The sequence below is a fragment of the Pecten maximus genome, chromosome 2, assembly GCF_902652985.1.
Source record: "Pecten maximus chromosome 2, xPecMax1.1, whole genome shotgun sequence".
Taxonomy (NCBI): domain Eukaryota; kingdom Metazoa; phylum Mollusca; class Bivalvia; order Pectinida; family Pectinidae; genus Pecten; species Pecten maximus.
Window position 1 is genome coordinate 34,880,625 of NC_047016.1, and position 25,782 is coordinate 34,906,406.

General features: G+C 38.3%; 1 protein-coding gene across 1 annotated transcript in view; it reads left to right on the plus strand.

The window, feature by feature from the left end:
- The first annotated feature begins 1,705 nt into the window (after positions 1–1,705).
- The window catches only part of LOC117321880 (voltage-dependent calcium channel type A subunit alpha-1-like), a 173,939-nt gene continuing 149,862 nt past the window's right edge, over positions 1,706–25,782 (plus strand). The window contains 2 exon segments of the mRNA XM_033876492.1: positions 1,706–2,742; positions 20,492–20,747. Coding sequence (XP_033732383.1) covers positions 2,316–2,742; positions 20,492–20,747 — 683 coding nt within the window. The 5' untranslated portion in view covers positions 1,706–2,315.

The following is a 25,782-nucleotide window of genomic DNA, read 5'->3' on the forward strand; positions in this document are numbered from 1 at the left end:
TACATGTACAGTTAAATATTTATAAAAGTTTTGTTCCGTTATTATAAACCTGACAATAAATTATTGACACGTGATTTTCAAAGTACCTGGTTCACCTTTGACGAATCCCTTACAATGTACCATACTTGCACTTCAAAATTATTGATCTCTAGGTCGATATACCATGGCCGCTTAATTCTCATCATCGACTTAATTCGTTTCCGTTGGTAATTGTGCTGCAATGGCTGTCAGTTGTTACGGCCTACAAGAACACACATACCTATAAAATCGTCCTATTAACAGGTACAATGTACTTGAATGCAGACGCATTTGTATCAATAGTTTTTGTTTTGTAAGAGGGTGTTGTCCGAATGTTTTGGAAAACTTACCCACCTGAAAAATACGTCGTTTTGTATTTTTATTTGTTGGTGTCAACTCCATCTACCGGTAATGGTCTGACAGTGGGCATTTCTAGTCCTGGCCGGCAGGTAGTCCCTGGAATCAAACCTTCTCCCTTGGGTTGGAAGTGGCTTAAATCAAGGAAGCAGATCACGTTCCATAATGTATTGAAATTTAATATGTCATTATGAAATAAGCTCCTTCGTTTTCTTTTTGAAACAATTATTTCGGTCCTTATATTCCCTTTTGGAAGCAGTTTTTGTACAATATTGTTATTTGTAGAGTCAAGGGGAGGAAACTCTAGCGCGTGTTTTACCTCAGACAATGTAGGGGAAGTAACTCATACGGCCTTCACACACACCAAGCCATGCAAAGCACGAAACCGTCCTATTATTATATACGGTCAGATTCAGACACTTAACAGTCTTATTTAACCAATATGGTAACAAGGCGTAACCAATTTTCTTTACGAGGCAGATGCAGACAAACCGTTCTGTTCCTATTCAATGAAACATTCAAGCTTCAGGCTATGTCATTGTTGTGAAAATAAAGGATATTCCCATTTGTTTGGGTCTGTATATATATCTCTTTCTAACACATTATTTGTCCATGTCACTGGACAATGCTAAGCGTAGACATCTATAAGAGACCGAAGTGATCGTGAAATTTAATCGAAAATAAATACACAAACAATGAATAATGGTCGTCCGTTTTTGTATGGTAAGACTACGGGCACACAGCGAGAGTTAGGACGTTCGACCAATATTATCATTACTGCTATTCAATCATTAATATTAAAGGCAATGGTCAACGTAAATAGACCTTAGGTGTTTAAGTGGACCTTATAGACTAAATCAGCCGCGAAATTTAATGTAAAGGTGGTGGCCCTCGAGTTTTTTAAGGATGAAGATCAGAGATGCCCGTTATACTGGTGTATCGCTCTGTGAAAACGAAATCACTTCGCATTTTCTATTTAGATAATTAAGGAACTGTAGCCTTTGTATAATGATATTTTATAATTCCGTCAAACACAACAAAATTACTTTAAGATGGGGATATTTAAGAAGATACGTGATATAACTAACAAGGAGCCATTCATAAACTTAAGGTATACCAGTTTTGCATAGACTTTCACGTGATATGAACAACTCGCAACAAATTATAGGCAGTAAGCTTGAACACCTTTGCAGGTCTGGTGGCTATGTTACATTGCGGTGTGTTTATTCTATGGATACTTTGGGGTATCCTGGCTAGGTAAGCCCACGCTCGTACAAACCTAAGCCAAGCGTTTTAAAGAGCAGCGGCGAGAGTTCAATAGAAATATTGGAATGAGGTCTCTATTCGAAAACTTTCTTTTGTAAAATTCAAAATAGTGCGATTTCGGTTTCGCCTGGGTGCGTTCGTATGGGCATAAAACAAAACAGAGGGATCATTACCTTACCCGAACTTCATTATGCTTCGACTTTCACACTGACAAGGATTGTGTTGATACCGTCTCGACTTTTACAGAGCTTGTGATATTGTGAAACATCAGGCTTTTTTTTGTGGAGCTCTAATAGAGAGGACGACGGGAAAACGTTATACAACTGTACACACGTGGATTGTTAGCTTGTTTTACCGGCTACGTGGCAAGGTTTACATAGCTTCGAGAGTTTATTGGGATATACTATTACGTTGTATACTACTCATTACTTACATGTCATCATCGGTTTGTGTGACGTCATACCGAACAGTAATATTGTGTCGTCAGTAAACAACCTTAATTACTTATTAACAAAAAATGTGTATGTTTTGGAGATTTCTTTGTGATAGATTAAATATGGATTTTATTCTACATACAAAATGAAGGAGAAGGCGATTGTTCATACTTTTGGATTGATATTGTGTTAATTTTCTCGTGAACGATACAATAACGTCAGCTCAACTGTGACGTCATCATGCAACAAGGTGCTCGCGGTGTGTTTCTTGCAACAACTGCAAATATACGTCAACGTCGTGAGAATGACAGGAGGACGTTACGAAGGCCGACGACGGAGAGATCCGATACTCCGTCGGGTAACGATACTGACCGGAATCGACGTGCCCTTCGGACAGATCCAAATCTGGCCAAAATACTGGACAGGAAAAATAGGGCAAGGGCACAAGCAGCTAGAAATGCAACTTGGACAGATATCTTTAAACGTGTGACTGCCAGGAAGGTAGGGCATCGCCTTAAGAAGGTCCTAGACGACAGTGTCGAGTCGTCATTTAGTCGTCCCAAACTAGATCATCACGAGCTTGCGAAGGAACAAGAAAAACAGAAAAAGCCTCGAAAACTTAAAAACATGGCGAAGGATGATCGCCTGTCCCACTTCAAATTCTACGGTAAATACAACTTTGTCAGCAAAGTTTTATAATAAACTATAAATTAGCTGAAACTCTACTCGAAATGAACGATAGGATTAGAATTGTTTTAATGAATTACGTCACTTGATTATAACCGGTTATACGTCATCATCTATGACACTTATAGTCAGACACATTATTTGTAATAATGATATTCACGCATGAACTTCAATCACGTAAAACACATCCATCGTATAATGACGTACTCAAATTCAATGTATAATGAAATACACACATACAGTGTATAATGACGTACACACATACAAGGTATAATGACATACAAACATACAATGTATAATGACGTACACACATACAGTGTATAATGACGTACACACATATAAGGTATAATGACGTACACACATACAATGTATAATGACGTACAAACATACAATGTATAATGACGTACACACATACAATGTATAATGACGTACACACATACAATGTATAATGACGTACACACATACAATGTATAATAACGTACATACAACGTATAATGATGTAAACACATACAATGTATAATGACGTACACACATACAATGTATAATAACGTACATACAACGTATAATGACGTACACACATACAATGTATAATGACGTACACACATACAGTGTATAATGACGTACACACATACAAGGTATAATGACGTACACACATACAATGTTTAATGACGTACACACATACAATGTATAATGACGTACACACATACAATGTATAATGACGTACACATATACAGTGTATAATGACGTACACACATACAAGGTATAATGACGTACACACATACAATGTTTAATGATGTACACACATACAATGTATAATGACGTACACCCCTACAATGTATAATGACGTACACCCCTACAACGTATAATGACGTACACATATACAATATATACTGACGTGCACACATACAATGTATAATGACGTACACACATACAATGTATTATGACGTTCACACATACAATGTCGATGGCGTACACACATACACCGTGTAATGACGTACACAGATACAACGTATAATGACGTACACAGATACAACGTATAATGACGTACACAGATACAATGTATAATGACGTACACACATACAATGTATAATGACGTACACAGATACAATGTTTAATGACGTACACACATACAATGTATAATGACGTACACACATACAATGTATAATGACGCACACACCTACAACGTATAATGACGTACACATATACAATATATACTGACGTGCACACATACAATCTATAATGACGTACACACATACAATGTATTATGACGTTCACACATACAATGTCGATGACGTACACACATACAATGTCGATGACGTACACACATACAATGTCGATGACGTACACACATACACCGTATTAGGACGTACACATATACAACGTATTACGACGTATATATTCAAATGTATAATGATGTACACACATATAATGTATGATGGCGTACACACATACACTATATAATGTATGATGACACACACGTCCGATGCGCTAACATACAATGTATAATTCTGTACACACGTGCAACTAATAATTCTGTATATACACAACTTATAAAGCTTACACATATACAATGTATAATTCTGTACATAAATAAAATGTACACTATTTTCACAAATATTGCAGTTTGTAGCTCCATGCCGTCTTGCTTTGTACTTAACGCCCTGTAGGTTCTAAATACAGACGTGAAATGGCTTTACCTCATTCGTAAACGCCGGTATACACAATGTTTAAAACATGCTCGCAATTTAAAGTGCATCAAAAATGTCGGATGTTTTGACGCATTCAAATTGATTGTGGTTTCGTTTTAGATGTATGATATTGCATAGTTTTACAAAGTTATAAGATTGATGTGGTGGTTTTCACGACTCGGAATATGCATGTAGGCGTAAACGCAGGGACCGGCCATGCTGCTTTAATAGTTACAAGGCAAAATATATAGTAATAATAATGTTCTTACGATGATCTGATCCCTGTGATCTGAAATTCGGGATGAGATACAACTAATGGAACAGAGAAGCTTGCTAATTTGGTTCTATTTGTGCGATAAAGCTCCGTGCTAGATTATCTTTAAATAAGCATAACTGATCATATATCCAGACAGAAAAAAATAGTCGACTTCAGTTTGGATATTTCATTTACGTATTTTGAAAAAAGTCTGTTGATGTGGAAATATTTGAATACAGTTACATTATGTATATATATATCATCATTCAGTGTATCCGATCTTAAGGAGGTATTATGCCTTATTGAAGGCTTACTACACAATAATAAACGTCTGTATGTAAGTATACCTGTATAGACAGTATGTATTGGCTTATAATCTTACCTGATAAAATTCACTTATAGACACTTTAAACCGGGTACACTTTATTAGCGTGAGAAAAAGTAGATAAAAATCCAAAAGTCTTTTTCGATCCATACCGTCCTTATCATGGAATATTTATACAGCTACACGTATTTTCAATTCAGACATATTTTGTATTGCGCTAGATTTTAATCAGGTCATCGAATATTGTACTTAGCCTAGCGCTTAATGAAGGTATGCTAATTGTATGACAAAATATGCAAACCCCCACCCCGTCGTCGATCCCCACCCCCGGAGCTGTTCAAGTTAGTCAGAGGTCTCATGTATAAAAATAGAGAATGTACACGAACAAATAATCAAACGTGGCTGTACAATCGAAATAAATCATGTCGGCTCTGTTGTTTGTCGTAGAGAAATGGATATAGCTGTATCTATTTATGCTGAGCCCTGCCAACAGTTCAGGGGAGGTAATTGTTACAGTGCCAACACGTTACCGTAACTGTACCAATAAATATATGTAACACATAGTCCATTTAGAATAAAAGAGACGGGGAGAGTGGGGTTGTGTGTATGTGTATGTATGTGTGTGTGAGGCTGGGAGGGTGGGGGATGGGGTGGGGTTACATATTCATTTAAATTGTTTTGCATTGTAAACTTGTAATCGAAAATTAAAAAAGAAAGTGTTATATTTTGTAATACCGTTTTAGAAGTACATTGTCGGGTACGGGGTATGATGGTCGAGATGGTGGATTGCGAATATTAAAAATTCCAAACCTCAGAAAAGTATAAGTCCTTTCGACAAATCGTTACTTATATCAAATACATAAATACATGTATTATGTACTGAACATTCAATTGTACTCATAGGATTTTTTTTTTAAACTCAGGAAGGACATTTAGATTAAAACGTCGGGTATTTCTCTGCCAGTTCGGCAATGATGGCTAGCATACATATAGCGTTAACCTTGACACGTCTGACCTCTTGTATCGGTATGGCGAAATTCGTATTAATTTAGGTACATTTGTTTATAGGTAGATAAAACTGCATGGCAAATAAACCTGTAGTCCTTCAGATAAAATATAAGCTCGATTATCGACTATATTGAGTTAACTGAACGACACAGTGCTGTCATTTCGTTTTAGGTTATGTTATCGATTCCTCCAACGTGAAAGGGTGACCTACCCGACAGCATTATATAAGGGAGATAATTACGTTACATCAATATCAAAGGGAGACAATTATGTTCTTCTATCACCGTTATAAACGGGAGTGTGCGTATTTTATTTCAACACCGATCGTTAAGATGGCCGCTGATATTTTTGATGATACACATGTCTTCTTTAAGATGATGGCAGGTTTTAATTTCACGTCAGTCTTTAAAGTATTTTAAGTTAGAAGAATGTTGTAGTGTTTGTTTATGATTAGGATTATTTACTGCCGTTAGAATTTTCTTTGACAATGGGGGACAAAAGCTGAGTCGTAGTTATTTAAAAAAAGATGATATACATACACTGATATTCTGTTATGTTTTGTTAAGCGCGTACAGTGTAAACAAAAAATGAATGGATACTGTGCATTGTATGTTCTGAAATTGAAACGGTATTGTTAGACATTGAATGACTGTTCTTGCTTTTAAATTTGTTAAAGAGGTTCCCGCTAACTTCATTACGGATGTGTAGAGTCTCGTTACTCTAGGGTCGTGTATTGTTCGGTTTTTTTATAGCGATATCATTGTTCTGGGCGTAACGAAATATCCAGACATATACACAATGGACCTGAATAGAGCAGCTCTATACACTGCTCACGATTCGATTCTCTACTCTAAGGGGCGGTTCAAAAAGTGAGACTAGGGATCGAATATAAAAAAATCGAATATGCCAACAAAGTTTCAAAACTGTATAGGCGAACAATTGGCAGATACAATATAATGATTTACAGAAATATAGTTGAAAAGAAACAATTCATATTTAGAAAATGAAGTGAAGTAAAGTGAAGTAAAGTAAAGTAAAGGAAAGACAAACGCTTGAATTTAAAAAAAACGAGAATAGAACTCAGATAAAGAGGAGGACGAATATGAAATGAATATATTTTTTTTAAAGTTGTAAACATGAATAAATTGCGATGAAATGACCTAATTATAAATACTAGGAGGGCTTCAGAAAAAAAATTAGTGTATAGTCTGGATTCTGACACGATTAGATGGCCAGGTGAATTGTTCTGTAACTCTGACATAAGCTAACAATTCTTTCGTCCATGAGAAATTTGAGGAGAGTAAAAATTGCGCGGGAGGACCGCGTGTGTTTACTTTTACTATAGTGCCAAGTTCAATTGAATGTATTCACCCACTTAGGCTTCTACCACTTGAAATGCTTAATCTTGCCTTGGTATTCAAAGCTACCTCAAGTTTAGATTTCTATTTATCTAAACTCAGTCAGCACTAAATATTATGTTAATCACTTTGTATTAGTCCTTTCTAAGCGTACTAAACAGAGCAATCATTCAAGAGGGATAACTCTATCATCCTTTAATTTGTCAATGACTAATGCAGCAACAGTTACCTCCCTTAGATAGTGACACCTGCGATCTAGTCGGAGCAGAGTTGTTCCGATTCCAACACGATATCGATTTCTACGCGCGAGACAGCAAGAAGAATGAATGCCACATACGTGTAAAATCGATTGTGTATGCGCGCGAATTGTTTACATAAACCAGACTCATTATATTTGAGTATGAAATATTCAATGTTGCCTTTCATTATATAAATACTGTCGTACGCCAAACTGATTGGTTTCGAGTGATTATATACACATATATTTAGAATGCTTATTCAACCAGAATATCACAGGAGTTTGCTATTTCAGTGTCTGATTGACAGTTTCACACATATTGAAATTGATTTCTAAATTTCTTTTTTGCAAAATACAAAATGTATGATATATGATCACAGACTATATATTAATAAATTATATTATGCCAAGACGAAATTTCATGTTAAAATAGATCATTGTCGTCACATGGTTCAAGTCTCGCGTGTTCGAGATCGACATTTGGTTACCAAAATTATTGTAATATCATGAATGTATGCTTGCAAACGCGTACTATCAACAGCACAGAGTGTTCTTGAATTTAAATATTGACTTTTCACTTACCAATTATTAGACAGTGTAGTTGTCACTTATAATCTGAAAGCAGCCATTTCCGGTGGTAATGAATATCACGGGACATAAACTGTCGATATTTTTTATTCTAAATATGGCTTTGGAGTGCATTGTAACCATATACCGTAGATGCCCAAATCATGCACCCCTTTCATACAGCCCCAGTACATATTGTGACGCCATGTTGTCTTACTACACGTATCACGTGATCGTGAAAACGCAGAAAATAGTCTGTTCCCTTTTTATGACAATAAAGAATAGCTTGCATAAAATACCAATATCGTTTTTCTTAACACTGCTTATGGTACACTTAGCAAGTATGAGTATTGATCTGTATTTCGTTAGCGTTTATAAAGGACCTGAAATGTCACGAAGAATATACGAATGTACACTGTAGCTGATTTGGCTGCACTTCGTAAACATGCATAAACAAGTGACGTGGCTGGTGTGTCATGGGTGCGTTTGAATCCAATACAGTATAACCCTCTGTTTACGGAGTGTCGAGTTATCATATATATCTTAATGTCCGCAGATAGTTGCGTTATTTTACGCTTATTGATATATGCAAATTAGCTGTGATATGTTTTTTCTCTTTCCTCGTTTATCACCGTGCCGACATCCATGCGACTGGTAGACCGACATAACGACCATACCTGTCATAAAGGGAAGAGAGATCGATAGCATACCACAAATAATTAAAATTTCATCAATATGATTAATAATATGTCCAGTCGTTTGAACACCTCGCTGTAAAAAGGGTTATTATCTAGAATTGTATGCAAAATAAAAAGTGTGTATTAACAGATTTGAAATTCTATCTAGTTGTATTGTTATGGGGACATCGATGACGGGACAGGTGTTTGCTATCGAGTAATATTTTCTTGTAGTGTATGTTTCATTATTGAATTGTTTCGGTTTTCCGATGCACTGTGCAAATATTGGCAATTTGGAAATGTTCGTGTAAATTGGAACCTGCTATTACGTAACCTAAATATGTAATGCTTGTTTAACAGTAGTAAATGGTAGGACGTTGCCAGGAATGGAATTGGCTGTGAAGCCCTATGTAAATATGATAAATGTTTATGTAAAATATTTCTAGTTATTTTCAAACATGCGTAGTGTGTTGTAGAGAACTTAAATTTTACACATCACCACTTTTTTCTTTGCTTCCGGTTAACTTAACTTTAACTTCCGGTTGTCTTACATTGTCTCTTACCCTGTATGTACTAGGTTGGGTCTCGTTATGCATTATTATGTATAGGGCAGTGACAAAACGATCATCCGTAAAGGTATAGACGTCATGATTTACACAATCACGTATTACTTCCTTAAGGCGAATATTTGAAAATAAAAAAAAAATCATTAAGTAAAAAAACTACATTTCTATACATATGAAATACCATAGCGTTGTCCATAACATTTAAGGATTAACTTGATTTTTTTTCATGTTATGGAGATTTAGAAAACCGGAGTGTACTCTAAATAAATATATTCCTGTTAATCCTTATGATATAATCTACTGTACACACTTCCTATGGAAATCTACTTTTATTGACGAATTCATTTTCTCAGAAATAGCAACGTCGTTTTGTACGTAATATGCTGATAACACAATTTCTAAACCAATGAAGATGCCTGTTACAAGCAAGATTAAATAATATTCTAAATTAATGATATGCTAATTTGATATAAATTTGATGGTTAATTAGACAGAAAAATTGTAGCATGCATACCGTGTTTTGATTTAGAGATGGGAGATTGTACACTTAAGCATTGAACTGCTTTCAGTTGCCTTTGTCCAGTTGGCATCCCATAACTGCTCACCCTTTAATTTAAGTTCAAACTAAAATATCACTTACTTCAGTAACGCGCTGTAGTTTAAAATCCTTAAATACCAACGCGTGTTTTTTTGGTTTTTTTTATTATTTTGTGAGAAAATGGACCAAACGCGGTCGTGATAGCCAACGATGCATCGACTATGGAACGGAAATAGGCTATCTATTTTACAGATGTTTTGCAACGGGCATTCTGATTGGTCGACAGCTCTATAAACAATACTAACTATAATTGTCAACCAACCAGACCGTTCGTTTTTAAAAGCTGCTGTAAGATAAATATCCTATTCCAGTGCTACACCATTTCAATAAAGATGGAGTAGGGCTAATATTTTTCTCTAAATACTGTATATATACATTCTGTGTCAGTTTATATAGACGTTCGTGCTAGTTTATATAGACATTTTTGCCAGTGTATACATGTATATACATTTCTCGCCAGTAAATGTATAGACATCCCGTGCCAGTATGTATAGACGTTACGTGCCATGATATATAGACATTCCGTGCCAGTATGTATAGACGTTACGTGCCATTATATATAGACATTCTGTGTCAGTTTATATACACGTTCATGCTAGTATATATATATATACATTTCGTGCCAGTGATATAGACATTTCGTGCCAGTGTATATAGACATTTCGTGCCAGTGTATATAGACATTTCGTGCCAGTGTATATAGACATTTCGTGCCAGTATATATAGACATTTCGTGCCAGTGTATATAGACATTTCGTGCCAGTGTATATAGACATTTCGTGCCAGTGTATATAGACATTTCGTGCCAGTGTATATATACATTTCGTGCCAGTGTATATAGACATTTCGTGCCAGTGTATATAGACATTTCGTGCCAGTATATATAGACATTTCGTGCCAGTGTATATAGACATTTCGTGCCAGTATATATAGACATTTCGTGCCAGTGTATATAGACATTTCGTGACAGTACATATATGTATACATGCCAGTATCGCGCGGACGGTACTACGGTATGGTGGCGAAATAGAGTAATTGATTATCCCCACAGCAGTCAGAGACGGAACCCGTCAAACCAGCCGAAACGAGGCCGCTATATCGACACGAACACATAAGAAAATTAACTTTGTACTCGGTCGAAGTGCAGGACAGACTGAATCCTCAAAACCCCATACGAACACGGATGTGTCAAGTACAGAATGCACGGTTTCAATTTTTTCATATTTTCAGTTTGAGTGACATGGATTAGGAGGAATTGTGATGCAAAACAAAATTTTTAAAAAACGAAATAATGGTATTAAAACCAACTACTATAAGATATATCTGGACGTCCTCAGCTCCCCATTTCCTCTACCAGTACTATTAAAGACGTTATTATGCAAATTCTGAGTCTGAATATGGGTCATTTGGCTTGAGGAAGATTTCTATAGAATGATTTTCTTTTCATTACGGTTTGTATGTTTTATGTCTAGGAATAGACAAGTTCCAGGCTTTGCAGTGTTCTCAATAGCCATTGCTTTTGCCGCCATGGTATCCGCTCGGAACATCCGCACTTGGAGACCTTGCGTCTCCAGGGATGCTGTTAATACCCCAACATCAATTACAGTGTTCATCATTTATTGATATGGAGAGCTCGATCCATGGCTCCTCTTCTGACCTCGTCTGTTCCGACTTTGTCCGGTGACAGTAAATATATATCAACCCAACAAGTAGCACCGGAAGTTGCTATAACTATGAAATATCGTACGCGTCCCTCAGAAACAAAATATTCCGGACTCCGTATTCATCATGTATTATGATTTTATTTTAATTCATTTTGTCGGTATGATTGTATGATGGTTAAATGTTGTATACCCATTTAGATAATACGAGATACATATATTAATATTCTTGGTAAAATCATTCGCCGAAAACAGACACATCTACTTTTTGAATAGTTATCTAATTTGGTCAACTGAACAGATCGACTACACTATCAAAATGAGTCTGTCGACCAGGACATACATTAAATGTCCGATTCCGTGTGTTACATGTACATCCGTACCACAGTTGAACAGAATGGGTATATGGGTACATTTTTTCCGCGTCACGTGGTATGATTTTGACCAATCATGTGTATGTAACAACTCATTTTGATTATTATTACTTTGTAATAATTCATCTTCAATTCAAATGATGTGTGCATTTAAGATTTGTCATCAGTAATAATTACCCAAGCAAAGATAATAAGTCATTAAGATAATGCAAGTACTTTCATTAAGTGGGTCACTCACGGGAACCCATGATTAAGTTAATTCCGTATCGACTCCATGTCTAGTTTCTGTTGTTGATTTTTCATGTCATTTACTACGACATTCTGCAAACTGTGATATGAAATGTGGACAGATATTCAAAACAAAGGATTTTGATTCATGGTTGAAATGAAGATGCATTCTAAGAGTAAACTAAGTTTTAGACAAATGTCTGTGTTTTTGTAGCAGTATCTTATATTGCAATTTACATGTAATGCTATATTAGTCGCCTTTAACGAAGCTGTAGGCAAATTGAAAATAACCGGATATTGTCATTCACAGGCACTTGACACAGAAACACAAGCTGAAATTAATCAAGAAAGCGCCTAGTATCGGTATCTGTTGGAAATGTTATTAAAACCTTACCGCTGAAGGTGTGTAAATTAATCTAATCATGTTGACCTGCTATAACGTGAGACGCAGTGTTAACAGTAACGATGACAAACATTAATTTACAGGAAAATTATTCTGGATCGAGTGACAATAAGCGACGTCTGCAAATTGTAATTTTCTACTGACGTGTGTTTTTACGACCGTGACAAAGTTGATGGAGGTGGATATTTGGTTAACCATCCCAAATATAGAGCACCATTCTGTATGGCAGATAAAATATATCGAAATATTATGTGCCGTGTAATGGAGACTTTAACACACCATTATGCATGACTGTAATTGAGTGGTTATGAGTGACCCGGTGTTAATACACTTGCCTTTCACCTAGGCGGTCGGTGTTCGATTCCCCGATCACACGTGCAAGGTATGGGGTCACCGTCCGATCGCGTGAGTTTTCTCTGGGCTCTCTCTTCCAGCAATATAAAAGCCGCCGGCAATTTTGTTGTTGTTCTAACGATGGTTAAGTTGATATCAATCAGTCTAACCTGTCATATGTGACTTCCAAGGGAGACAATAAAAAACAACTCACTTATGACCGGTGGTCTCTAATCCTGGTTCAAATAACTAGTAGTAAATTACACTGGGAGGGAGAATATGGTCACACATGAGAGGGAGTCGCTTAATTAAGTTGGCTACTGATGCAGGTTTGACTGTACTTGTTTCGTAATTGTTACAATGAGTTTACATAACACACATCTGTGTATGACGTAGGGCACTACCGGATGAGCTAATAGATTACTGATAAATAGCCACGTTATGGCCATTATCCTATTCATTTCTTAGTCAGATTACGTTCATTTTGGTTATGGATGCTATTTTAAAACGTTCAACAGTTATGTATAATGAGGTGTAAAATAACAATGTACAGAATTGTCATTAAATCGACATGTCTTTCCGGCTAAACTATACCCTTATGTATTATGAGGTGTGAATTAAGGTGTACACTTTTTTATTGTCGCACTATGTCGCCAAATGACGTCATATTATTGTCATGTGATCGAGAAGTCGTTCGGTATCCATAGAAGTACAATTAAAACTAACCAAGGAAACGTGGATAAATAATTCTGTAATGACGCACATCCATAGTAAGTTCATCCTTTACTTCACCCATAGTCTATCCTCTACTTCACTCATAGTCCATCCTCTATTTCACCATAGTCCATCATCTACTTCACCCATAGTCCATCATCTACTTCACCCATAGTCCATCATCTACTTCACCCATAGTCCATCATCTACTTCACCAATTGTCCATCCTCTCTTTCACCATAGTCCATCCTCTACTTCACCCATAGTCCATCCTCTACTTCACCTCTAGTCCATCCTCTACTTCACCTCTAGTCCATCCATTACTTCACCCATAGTCCATCCATTACTTCACCCATAGTCCATCCTCTATTTCACCATAGTGCATCATCTACTTCACCAATTGTCCATCCTCTACTTAAAACCTATTCCATCCTCTATTTCACCCATAGTCAATCCTCTACTACCCCCATAGCCCATCCTCTACTTCAAACCTAGTCCATCCTCTACTTCAAACCTAGTCCATCCTCTACTTCAAACATAGTCCATCCTCTACTTCAAACATAGTCCATCCTCTACTTCAAACCTAGTCCATCCTCTACTTCAAACCTAGTCCATCCTCTACTTCAAACCTAGTCTATCCTCTACTTCAAACCTAGTCTATCCTCTTCTTCATTCCCTAGTCTATCCTCTACTTTAAACCTAGTCCATCCTCTACTTCATCCCCTAGTCCATCCTCTACTTCAAACCTAGTCCATCCTCTACTTCAAACCGAGTCCATCCTCTACTTCAAACCTAGTCAATCTTCTACTTCAAACCTAGTCCATCTTCTACTTCAAACCTAGTCCATCCTTTACTTCAAACCGAGTCCATCCTCTACTTCAAACATATTTAATCCTCTACTTCAAACCGAGTTCATCCTCTACTTCAAACCTATTCAATCCTCTACTTCAAACCTAGTCCATCCTCTACTTCACCCATAGTCAATCCTCTACTACCCCCATAGCCCATCCTCTACTTCGCCCATAGTCCATCCTCTACGTCATCCCCTAGTCCATCCTCTACTTCACTCATTCTGTTGTGTGTGTATGTACTTCTGTAGGCGAAATGTACTCGTCAAAGCCACTTGTTTATCAGTACATGTAGAGCGGCTATTGTGGAAGAATCCCAGAATCAATACATTCTCAGAGATGTAGCCAAAGAGTGAAATATGTCGGTATATCATTTTGTATACGTCATCAAAGTGATTTCTTCATTATGCCAAGTGTATTGTGACATACATGTATAGCACGCTGATCGAATGATGTTTCAATTTGCCTGCAATTTTGAAAATATATTGATGCTTGCAGTGTTATAATCGAAGTCGACCTTGACCTTTGATACTGAGCCCTTCTGAGTGAAGTAATTTCAGTCGTTGTTCACCTTGTGTACTGTTCGTCCTCGACTTTCTGATTAATATGTTGTTACTACTTTATAATTGAATTCGTCCTTGACCTTCGACACATATGCCGCTGTCAACATTTGGCTTCAGATACATGTAAAATTTACATGAATTTTGTTTACAAAGCAATATCAATATTTTGGACGCCATGCATTGGCTTAATAACATGTCATTAGAAAACATGCATACCTGATTCAGTTGTTTGGTCGGCAGTTATTGTGTGACCTACAAACACAGTAAGACCTTAAACACAATGCCAACTAGAAAGAGCACCTGGAGCGCGGACCGCCTTTATAGCGTCATGCCACTGAAATGTCATATCTTAGCCGCGTTGCCACGTCATCTCTCAAGGTATATTATGCTGTCATCGGAATGGGCAAGTTATGTTTGATGTGTGCAGAGCTTTCATTGCTGGAAACTGGGAAACATCAAGTATGATTTTAATGACTGTTGCGTCATGACATGAGGACATAGTCACCTCTTTTAAATTATGCAATAGGAACAGCATGTACAAAAGATACGCCTTACAGGGACTACCTATTGTGTATATTTATAAGTATCGTAGACACTGAAGATGTGTAGAGATTCTATCAACGTCTCATGCGTAACTAATGGACTCCGTCCTATATGTACTCCCTATGTATCGTTTTCATTAAGACGTGTGCCGAAATAACATTGCCGAACCCGAGCAACAATTACAATGAATTCCTAAAACTTGGGTCACAGCCTTAAAACTTCAACAAATTAAACAAGTCTTGTGTATCTATTTTAATTCAAATAAATGCTTTCGTGGATTTTACCTTTTCTAATTAAGTTTTAAGTGTACCTTCTGCTTCTAGTCTATATCAACACCAACAGATACATGTCGCGAGCCTTCTAAAAAAGAAAACAAATGGTCCCGAGCTGAACACAACAGAAAGCAAGCTCCAATTGGTTGATTGCATGATCATTGTATTTTCTAATACAGCATATGTGGACTAAGTATGGGGTCCTAGAGAGTGTGTATTGATTGTGGGCTGGATGCAGAGAGAAGAGAACAGGTCAACTACCATCTACACAGAAAACATAAAACTATCCCCCAATCGCTCCGTCTCCATTTGGGAGCCTCTACCACAGCCATAATGTAGGGTCCGTTGATGCCAATAACATGAACGGACAGTCGGGTACAGACACTAACAGTAGACCAGTCGACATTCCCGCGGCACGTTTGGTATATAGATAGCAGACTTCTTCCCTATATCGAAATGTAATACCGAGACAAGTCTACTTTATCACGAGTCGGCATGCTCGTGTTCTGTCCTGTAGAGAGAGTATACAATATAAGACAAGTCGGCATCCTAGTCTTTTGCACTGTAAAACTAGTTTATTGTTGGATGATTCTGTAGGCAGACCATGCCGTGAGACAAGTCGGCATAGTAGGAAGCATTCTGTTTATAGGGTATACCTGAGACGAGTCGGCATACTCATTCTTCTATTTATCCTTGCAGTAATGATTGAGGGACGAGTCAGTCTGCTATTGCCATGTACATGTGATGCAGACAGAGCTTAGTGCACTTGTATACAATGGAACGAGTCAACCTGCATATATGGGACGATTCAACATACTTGTCTTACGTACAATACAATGACTAATACATTGTATGGTTTAGATAGGTTTAATTGTGTTTCCGACCAATCGTTTGATTATCTCATCGGATAGATGAACTCGTAACTCGTTCTTTTCACAAACTTATGTAAAACTACCGGACCGAAATTGAAATACCGTATGAAAGTACTTATCAATAAGGTATGAACTTGAGGTTTTACAACTTGTAAGATATATTTTAGACAAATAAACAAATTTAAAAAAATCCCTTTTGACCACGGAATGATATTACATCTCTTTCTATCTACACTCTGTACATCCATCCAATGCCCGCGTCTATTCCGTCTCTAACTCTACATGTCCTTTGTATGTCATACCCATGTCCATCTCGACCCTAACTCTACATGTTCATCCCGACCCTAACTCTACATGTCCATCCCGACCTTAACTCTACATGTCCATCCCGACCCTAACTCTACATGTCCATCCCGACCCTAACTCTACATGTCCATCCCGACCATAACTCTACATGTCCATACCGACCCTAACTCTACATGTCCATCTCGACCCTAACTCTACATGTCCATCCCGACCTTAACTCTACATGTCCATCCCGACCCTAACTCTACATGTCCATCTCGACCCTAACTCTACATGTCCATTGTATGTCATACCCATGTCCATCCCGACCCTAACTCTACATGTCCATCCCGACCCTAACTCTACATGTACATTGTATGTCATACCCACGTCCATCCCGACCCTAACTCTACATGTCCATCCCGACCCTAACTCTACATGTCCATCCCGACCCTAACTCTACATGTACATTGTATGTCATACCCATGTCCATCTCGACCCTAACTCTACATGTTCATCCCGACCCTAACTCTACATGTCCATCCCGACCTTAACTCTACATGTCCATCCCGACCCTAACTCTACATGTCCATCCCGACCCTAACTCTACATGTCCATCCCGACCCTAACTCTACATGTCCATACCGACCCTAACTCTACATGTCCATCCCGACCCTAACTCTACATGTACATTGTATGTCATACCCATGTCCATCCCGACCCTAACTCTACATGTTCATCTCGACCCTAACTCTACATGTCCATCTCGACCCTAACTCTACATGTCCATCTCGACCCTAACTCTACATGTCCATCCCGACCCTAACTCTACATGTCCATCCCGACACTTACTCTACATGTGTACATGTCCATCCCGACCCTAACTCTACATGTCCATCCCGACCCTAACTCTACATGTCCATCCCGACCCTAACTCTACATGTCCATCCCGACCCTAACTCTACATGTCCATTGTATGTCATACCCGCGTCCATCCCGACCCTAACTCTACATGTCCATCCCGACCCTAACTCTACATGTCCATCTCGACCTTAACTCTACATGTCCATTGTATGTCATACCCATGTCCATCCCGACCCTAACTCTACATGTCCATCCTCGACCCTAACTCTACATGTCCATCCCGACCCTAACTCTACATGTCCATCCCGACCCTAACCTCTACATGTCCATCTCGACCCTAACTCTACATGTCCATCTCGACCCTAACTCTACATGTCCATCCCGACCCTAACTCTACATGTCCATCCCGACCCTAACTCTACATGTCCATCTCGACCCTAACTCTACATGTCCATCCCGACCCTAACTCTACATGTCCATCTCGACCCTAACTCTACATGTCCATCTCGACCCTAACTCTACATGTCCATCCCGACCCTAACTCTACATGTCCATCCCGACCCTAACTCTACATGTCCATCCCGACCCTAACTCTACATGTCCATCCCGACCCTAACTCTACATGTACATTGTATGTCATACCCATGTCCATCCCGACCCTAACTCTACATGTTCATCTCGACCCTAACTCTACATGTCCATCTCGACCCTAACTCTACATGTCCATCCCGACCCTAACTCTACATGTCCATCCCGACCTTAACTCTACATGTCCATCCCGACCCTTACTCTACATGTCCATCCCGACCTTAACTCTACATGTCCATCTCGACCCTAACTCTACATGTCCATTGTATGTCATATAGCCACCCCGTGTACATCCTGTCCCTAACACCCCCTATAGTCATCCCACGTACATCCTGTCCCTAACATCCCCTATAGTCATCCCACGTACAGTCTCTCCCTACCCCCCATAGCCGCTTACCTTCGACCCTATCCTTATATCCACAGTCTTGGACATCCCCATGGACACAGTTGGCCATATTCCCATGTCTTTTTACATCGTGGTGTTCCCTGTCTTGGGAATACTAGGTGAACACTGGGCAATGGTACATTCATGAATATTGGCATAGACACAAAACTGGGATTTAAATGCAGCCGGAACTGTTGCATGGTTGCAAGGTAACATCTCTGGAAACAAATGTTGCGAAAAAGGTCAAATGCATTGTGTACAAAGCTTTGGACTTTAAAGGCTGAGGCAAAACCCTTTATTTTTGTGAGATATTATTTTCAAAGTTACTGTATGTTTATTCGACTTTATATTGGTATTGGTATCATGATTCTTAAACCGCGAAATCGCACATTCAAGTGAATACAACATAGTTCGCGCGATATTCAATGCACTAAAAGTACACGACCAAATGTCAACGTCCGACGTGCCATTGTACCAACTGTACCCACAAAATGTTACAACTGATAATCATTTTTGCGACAGAGAATCGTAAAAAAACAATTATCATAAAACCACTGTAGCAGCTTGGATGTTTTGGTGGAAAGATAAATAAATGAATTTTGTATCAGTCTGATCATGTCAGTATGACAGAGTATCTTATAGAAATACATGTAGCTTTGTTGTGTGGATTATGTATGGCATTAAATTGTTCAGTATCTTACTTGTATGACTTACAGCTGAAGATGTTATAAAGTGTTTTATCTTTAAGGGGGCATGATACATGTAATTACTCTCAAGGAACAAAAGAGTTCCATATACAGTACGAACAAATCTTTCGTAATACTGGAGTTAATAACCGGACGTTTTATGTTTAAGAACTAATTAATTGTAGTTTAAAGTACTTTCATCATAAAATTCATACATTTGATTTTAAACAAATATAGCAAAAATAACAAAAATGTGTTTTGTTTCAATTAAGATTTATTTATTCATTTATTACTGAAAAGTTCGTTAGGGTTATCCATTTATATTTTTATGTTCTCAGATTAAGTCATACAAACATTCGCCGAGTCCTATTGGTTCAAATGGACAAGACACGATTATCATTTTTACAGCATTTCAGCAACAGCTAAAGTGGTTTATTCCGAGAAAACTGTAACGTACATAAAACACTTCCTCAATATTATGGGAAGGGTAATGCTGGACAACACTACTGAATATGTTTCATTGACAAATCGCGGGGTGTTTTGTTTTATTCGTGGCGAAATGATGTGCCTTTCTCATAGTTTATTGTTTAATACTGAACATCACTGCATACAGCTTTACATGTTACAATGTCATGGACATACATGTACAACCATAAAAAATATCGTATTTATTTATGTTTTTTTTTTTATTTTTTTTTTTATCTTTTAAGGATATGATCAACAAAACTGGTAAATGTACTATCCAAACGTTTTATGAAGTTCTCTAACTCAATAATATGATTATAACTTTAACACATTCTTTAGCGATATTTTTTCATTGTTTTAATAGCTAACTCCCGGCTACGATACAAATCCCGCACCATGATTGGGGCTACCGGAAGTCGACACATGTCACAGCGCCGCCGTGCGTCACTCGCCGCCTCAACTACCTCGCCGTCCATGTTTTCTCCTTTAGAACAACTGTCAGAAAGGGATGAGCATTCACCAATTCGTCCGCCGATGCGGCGCCGGGCCGTTGACACATCCGATTACCGGACATGCGCAATACTACAGACACGACTAAAGGAAGTGAAACACTACCCAGAGTAAGTACCCGTTTTTATCATTATTCTTGGTGGATTTTTGTCATATTAAAAAAGAGCAAAATAACAATAATGATAAAAATGATAAAAAACAAAAACAAAAACAAAAAACAACAAAGCAACAAAAAAACAAGAGAATGATAAACAAATTGATGCTGTATTGTGACATATAACAAGGTTTTGAGATAACCAGGTTTTGAACAATATGGCTGACAAGGAATTAAGGAACGTATCTCATGACAGTGATTATTCCACGGATTTACATTTACAGCGATACTGTCGACAAACAAGTGCACAGAGTTTAAATGTCGTCAGAAAGAAGTTGTGTGGATGGATTTACATCAGTTCAAAACTTGGTTAAATTAAACCCTTGTCAATAATATACGACATTCGTGACATTTTACAGATTTCCTCAAAAATCGGAAATGCTTATTTTGCTTTTTTACTTCAAATTTTAGATTTAGATAAATTATTGTATCAAGGAATTTCTTTTTATTGTACATTGCACTGGAATAACATGAGAACACAACATTTCTGATATGTAACGTGTCAGCATGTGGTTACATAACCAATTTTGACGTCTTCGGATCAGTTGGCTAACGTCTCGTTTGTCGGAAATACATAAAAGGGAATTGTTTCTTTTGATTTGTTTCCAGCCCACATTATATTTATTAAGAACACACCAGTAATGAGAGATCCTGTCGTGTTACTTTTATGACTTTTACTGACGTTTGTTTCATAAATGTCATCTGCTCAAAAATGTAGATAATGAAGGAAGCGATCGACCATCCCTTCAGAAAACAATGAGGTCTTTCGCACTCGTTTTAAGAACTCATCTGTTGAAATTCCTGGTTTGTTCTCGCAAGATACACGTAGGCACAGTGTAATTTAAGACTACTGCACGACAAATGTTTCGATTTTTTTTAAGGTTTCGTCCTGATGTATTTTATTAATTAGATTTAGATAATTCCAACAAGGTAGTCACTTGCCCAGACATTGGGCGTTCCAAACGAATCGAGTTTACGAATCTACATAATTATATAAATACATGTGCATACCTGTTCAATTTTGATAAAGCAGTTTCTCCTACATTCTCACTTTTATAATAATCGGTGAAGATTGGTTATTTGTGACAATTTTACTATTTTAGAAACAGGTATTGATAATTTCTCTAAGACTTTCGCTACATGTCTGCCAAATGCGACTTTCCAAATCTCATATCAGATTAACTATTTTTCTTTTGAGAAAAAAGTACGGCGGCGTATTAGGGCCACCATAAAAATGTTTATCTTGCAAGTACAATATACAATCTTTTACATAAAAGATACCAAGTTGCACGTACAAGAGGAATACTATTTTAAGTGGCGCTAATACGCCGTCGTAAAAATAAAATTTTAAATCTAATATTGATATACGGATATTACGTCACAGGTAAAACGTAATTATCATTTTCAGAACCTTAAATCCAATATTGATCTACGAATATTACGTCACAGGTAAAACGTAATATTGGACTCACATTACCACATCTTCTTCCTAATTTAAGTCTACAATCAACAGAATAATAACTTCATATAACAATATTGATCAAATTGTGTACATATTATTGCGCGGAGATAATACCCTTTTATATATTTTTTAAATGCAACATGTTTTGTGACACGTATACATATACATGTATGTTGTGTGACATCCATTATCACACAAGAATCACGTGTTTTTGGCAGTTTGATACTCGGCTCTCATAGGACCATGTATACGTAGTGTCAGTTCTGTATGATAACCCTATAGAGGCGCGCGGCTGCTTGCAAACACCTTCATGGCGAAACCGACGACAGCTTTAGAACCAAGGAAATCTTTATTTAACAAACCTATACCAGAATACACTTATAGCGATGAGAGGCTGATTTAGATTTCAGATATTTTTGAGATACCCTCATGTTTTTTGCGTAAAATATAAATTACATGTATTTGTCAATTGTCGTTCCGAAATTCTGTCTGTATACATTTTAGTGGTTATTTTATCTTAACTTTTTTGAAGTTAAAAGCATTCCGCTTAATTATGATAACGCTAATTGCAGTTTCTTTGTCTGATCTTCTACGACAAGCATTGCGCATGCGTCATTTCGTCATCACTGCGATGATCTGTTGACATAAGGTTACACGCTAAAATAAGAGTGCGCCAAAATAAGGAAGTTTTCAGTAAATATATGGAGGAAACCTGCATGTGTAAAGGAACCGTTGAGAAAATAATCAGGGAGGAAAGGCATTACAATAGGTCGACATAACTTAGATTTCGCGTGGGATTTATTTTCGCATTAATACGGGAGGAGAGCCAATTGCGAATTAAAATCCTTCGCGATTATTTGTAAGTAAAATCACCTCTGAATGGCGACCAAGCTATCGGTTACTGATAAAGGTGTCTTGCAGGGTCCATGACTACTAGTCTTTTCTAGATCAGCGTTCGCGAAATCATGTATTAGCGAAAATATCTCCAAAGGTAGGCTCGCAAAATAGAGTATTCGCGAAATCTAAGCGATTTACAGTAAGCTACATGTAAGTGACCAATAACATGTTTGGCGTTATATCGAGGTATTCACAAACGGCGGATAAAACGAACATCTAATTTGATAACGATTTAAGGTACAAGGTAGGTGTGGTGTGAATGACTGTTGGGGGTATTCTATTTGTTAAAGGCCAGTCTTCTTACAACTTTTACGATATTTACTGTGGAGTAGTAAACTTTGCCATTCAAAATGAATTACATTATTGTGGAATGTCTGTTACATACACTATACTTCTACACTGAAAGACATTATATGATTTCGAGAATATTCAATTTTGAATAGTCAGAACAAACGGCATTGTGCAAGAACAAGAAATGAGTTCAACAATGCTAGCTTAAATGTGATTTTGCTTTATCGATCGTAGTAGCTCTTATATATACGGTACGTACATGCGTATATATTGATATGTCTGTTCTGTGAACCTCGTCTTCTAACCCTAACTTTGTCTAACTACCCCACACCTCGTCCTGTACAGTCTAACTTTGTCTACCTACCCCACACCTCGTCCTGTACAGTCTAACTTTGTCTACCTACATCACATCTCGTCCTGTACAGTGTAACTTTGTCTACCTACCCCACACCTCGTCCTGTACAGTCTAACTTTGTCTACCTACACCACACCTCGTCCTGTACAGTCTAACTTTGTCTACCTACCCCACACCTAGTCCTGTACAGTCTAACTTTGTCTACCTACCCCACACCTCGTCCTGTACAGTCTAACTTTGTCTACCTACACCACACCTCGTACGTCCTATACAGTCTACCTTTGTCTACCTACATCACATCTCGTCCTGTACAGTCTAACTTTGTCTACCTACACCACACCTCGTCCTGTAGTCTAACTTTGTCTACCTACCCCACACTTCGTCCTGTACAGTCTAACTTTGTCTACCTACACCACACCTCGTCCTGTATAGTCTAACTTTGTCTACCTACACCACACCTCGTCCTGTACAGTCTAACTTTGTCTACCTACCCCACACCTCGTCCTGTACAGTGTAACTTTGTCTACCTACCCCACACCTCGTCCTGTACAGTGTAACTTTGTCTACCTACCCCACACCTCGTCCTGTAGTCTAACTTTGTCTACCTACACCACACCTCGTCCTATACAGTCTAACTTTGTCTACGTACACCACACCTCGTCCTGTACAGTCTAACTTTGTCTACCTACATCACATCTCGTCCTGTACAGTGTAACTTTGTCTACCTACCCCACACCTCGTCCTGTACAGTCTAACTTTGTCTACCTACACCACACCTCGTCCTGTACAGTCTAACTTTGTCTACCTACCCCACACCTAGTCCTGTACAGTCTAACTTTGTCTACCTACCCCACACCTCGTCCTGTACAGTCTAACTTTGTCTACCTACACCACACCTCGTACGTCCTATACAGTCTACCTTTGTCTACCTACATCACATCTCGTCCTGTACAGTCTAACTTTGTCTACCTACACCACACCTCGTCCTGTAGTCTTACTTTGTCTACCTACCCCACACTTCGTCCTGTACAGTCTAACTTTGTCTACCTACACCACACCTCGTCCTGTATAGTCTAACTTTGTCTACCTACACCACACCTCGTCCTGTACAGTCTAACTTTGTCTACCTACCCCACACCTCGTCCTGTACAGTGTAACTTTGTCTACCTACCCCACACCTCGTCCTGTACAGTGTAACTTTGTCTACCTACCCCACACCTCGTCCTGTAGTCTAACTTTGTCTACCTACACCACACCTCGTCCTATACAGTCTAACTTTGTCTACCTACACCACACCTCGTCCTGTACAGTCTAACTTTGTCTACCTACACCACACCGCGTCCTGTACAGTCTAACTTTGTCTACCTACACCACACCTCGTCTGTACAGTCTAACTTTGTCTACCTACCCCACACCTCGTCCTGTACAGTCTAACTTTGTCTACCTACACCACACCTCGTCCTGTACAGTCTAACTTTGTCTACCTACACCACACCTCGTCCTGTACAGTCTAACTTTGTCTACCTACACCACACCTCGTCCTGTACAGTCTAACTTTGTCTACCTACACCACACCTCGTCCTGTACAGTCTAACTTTGTCTACCTACACCACACCTCGTCCTGTATAGTCTAACTTTGTCTACCTACACCACACCTCGTCCTGTACAGTCTAACTTTGTCTACCTACCCCACACCTCGTCCTGTACAGTCTAGATTTGTCTACCTACACCACACCTCGCTCTGTGCAGTCTAACTTTGTCTACCTACACCACACCTCGTCCTGTACAGTCTAACTTTGTCTACCTACACCACACCTCGTACGTCCTATACAGTCTACCTTTGTCTACCTACATCACATCTCGTCCTGTACAGTCTAACTTTGTCTACCTACACCACACCTAGTCCTGTACAGTCTAACTTTGTCTACCTACCCCACACCTCGTCCTGTAGTCTAACTTTGTCTACCTACACCACACCTCGTCCTA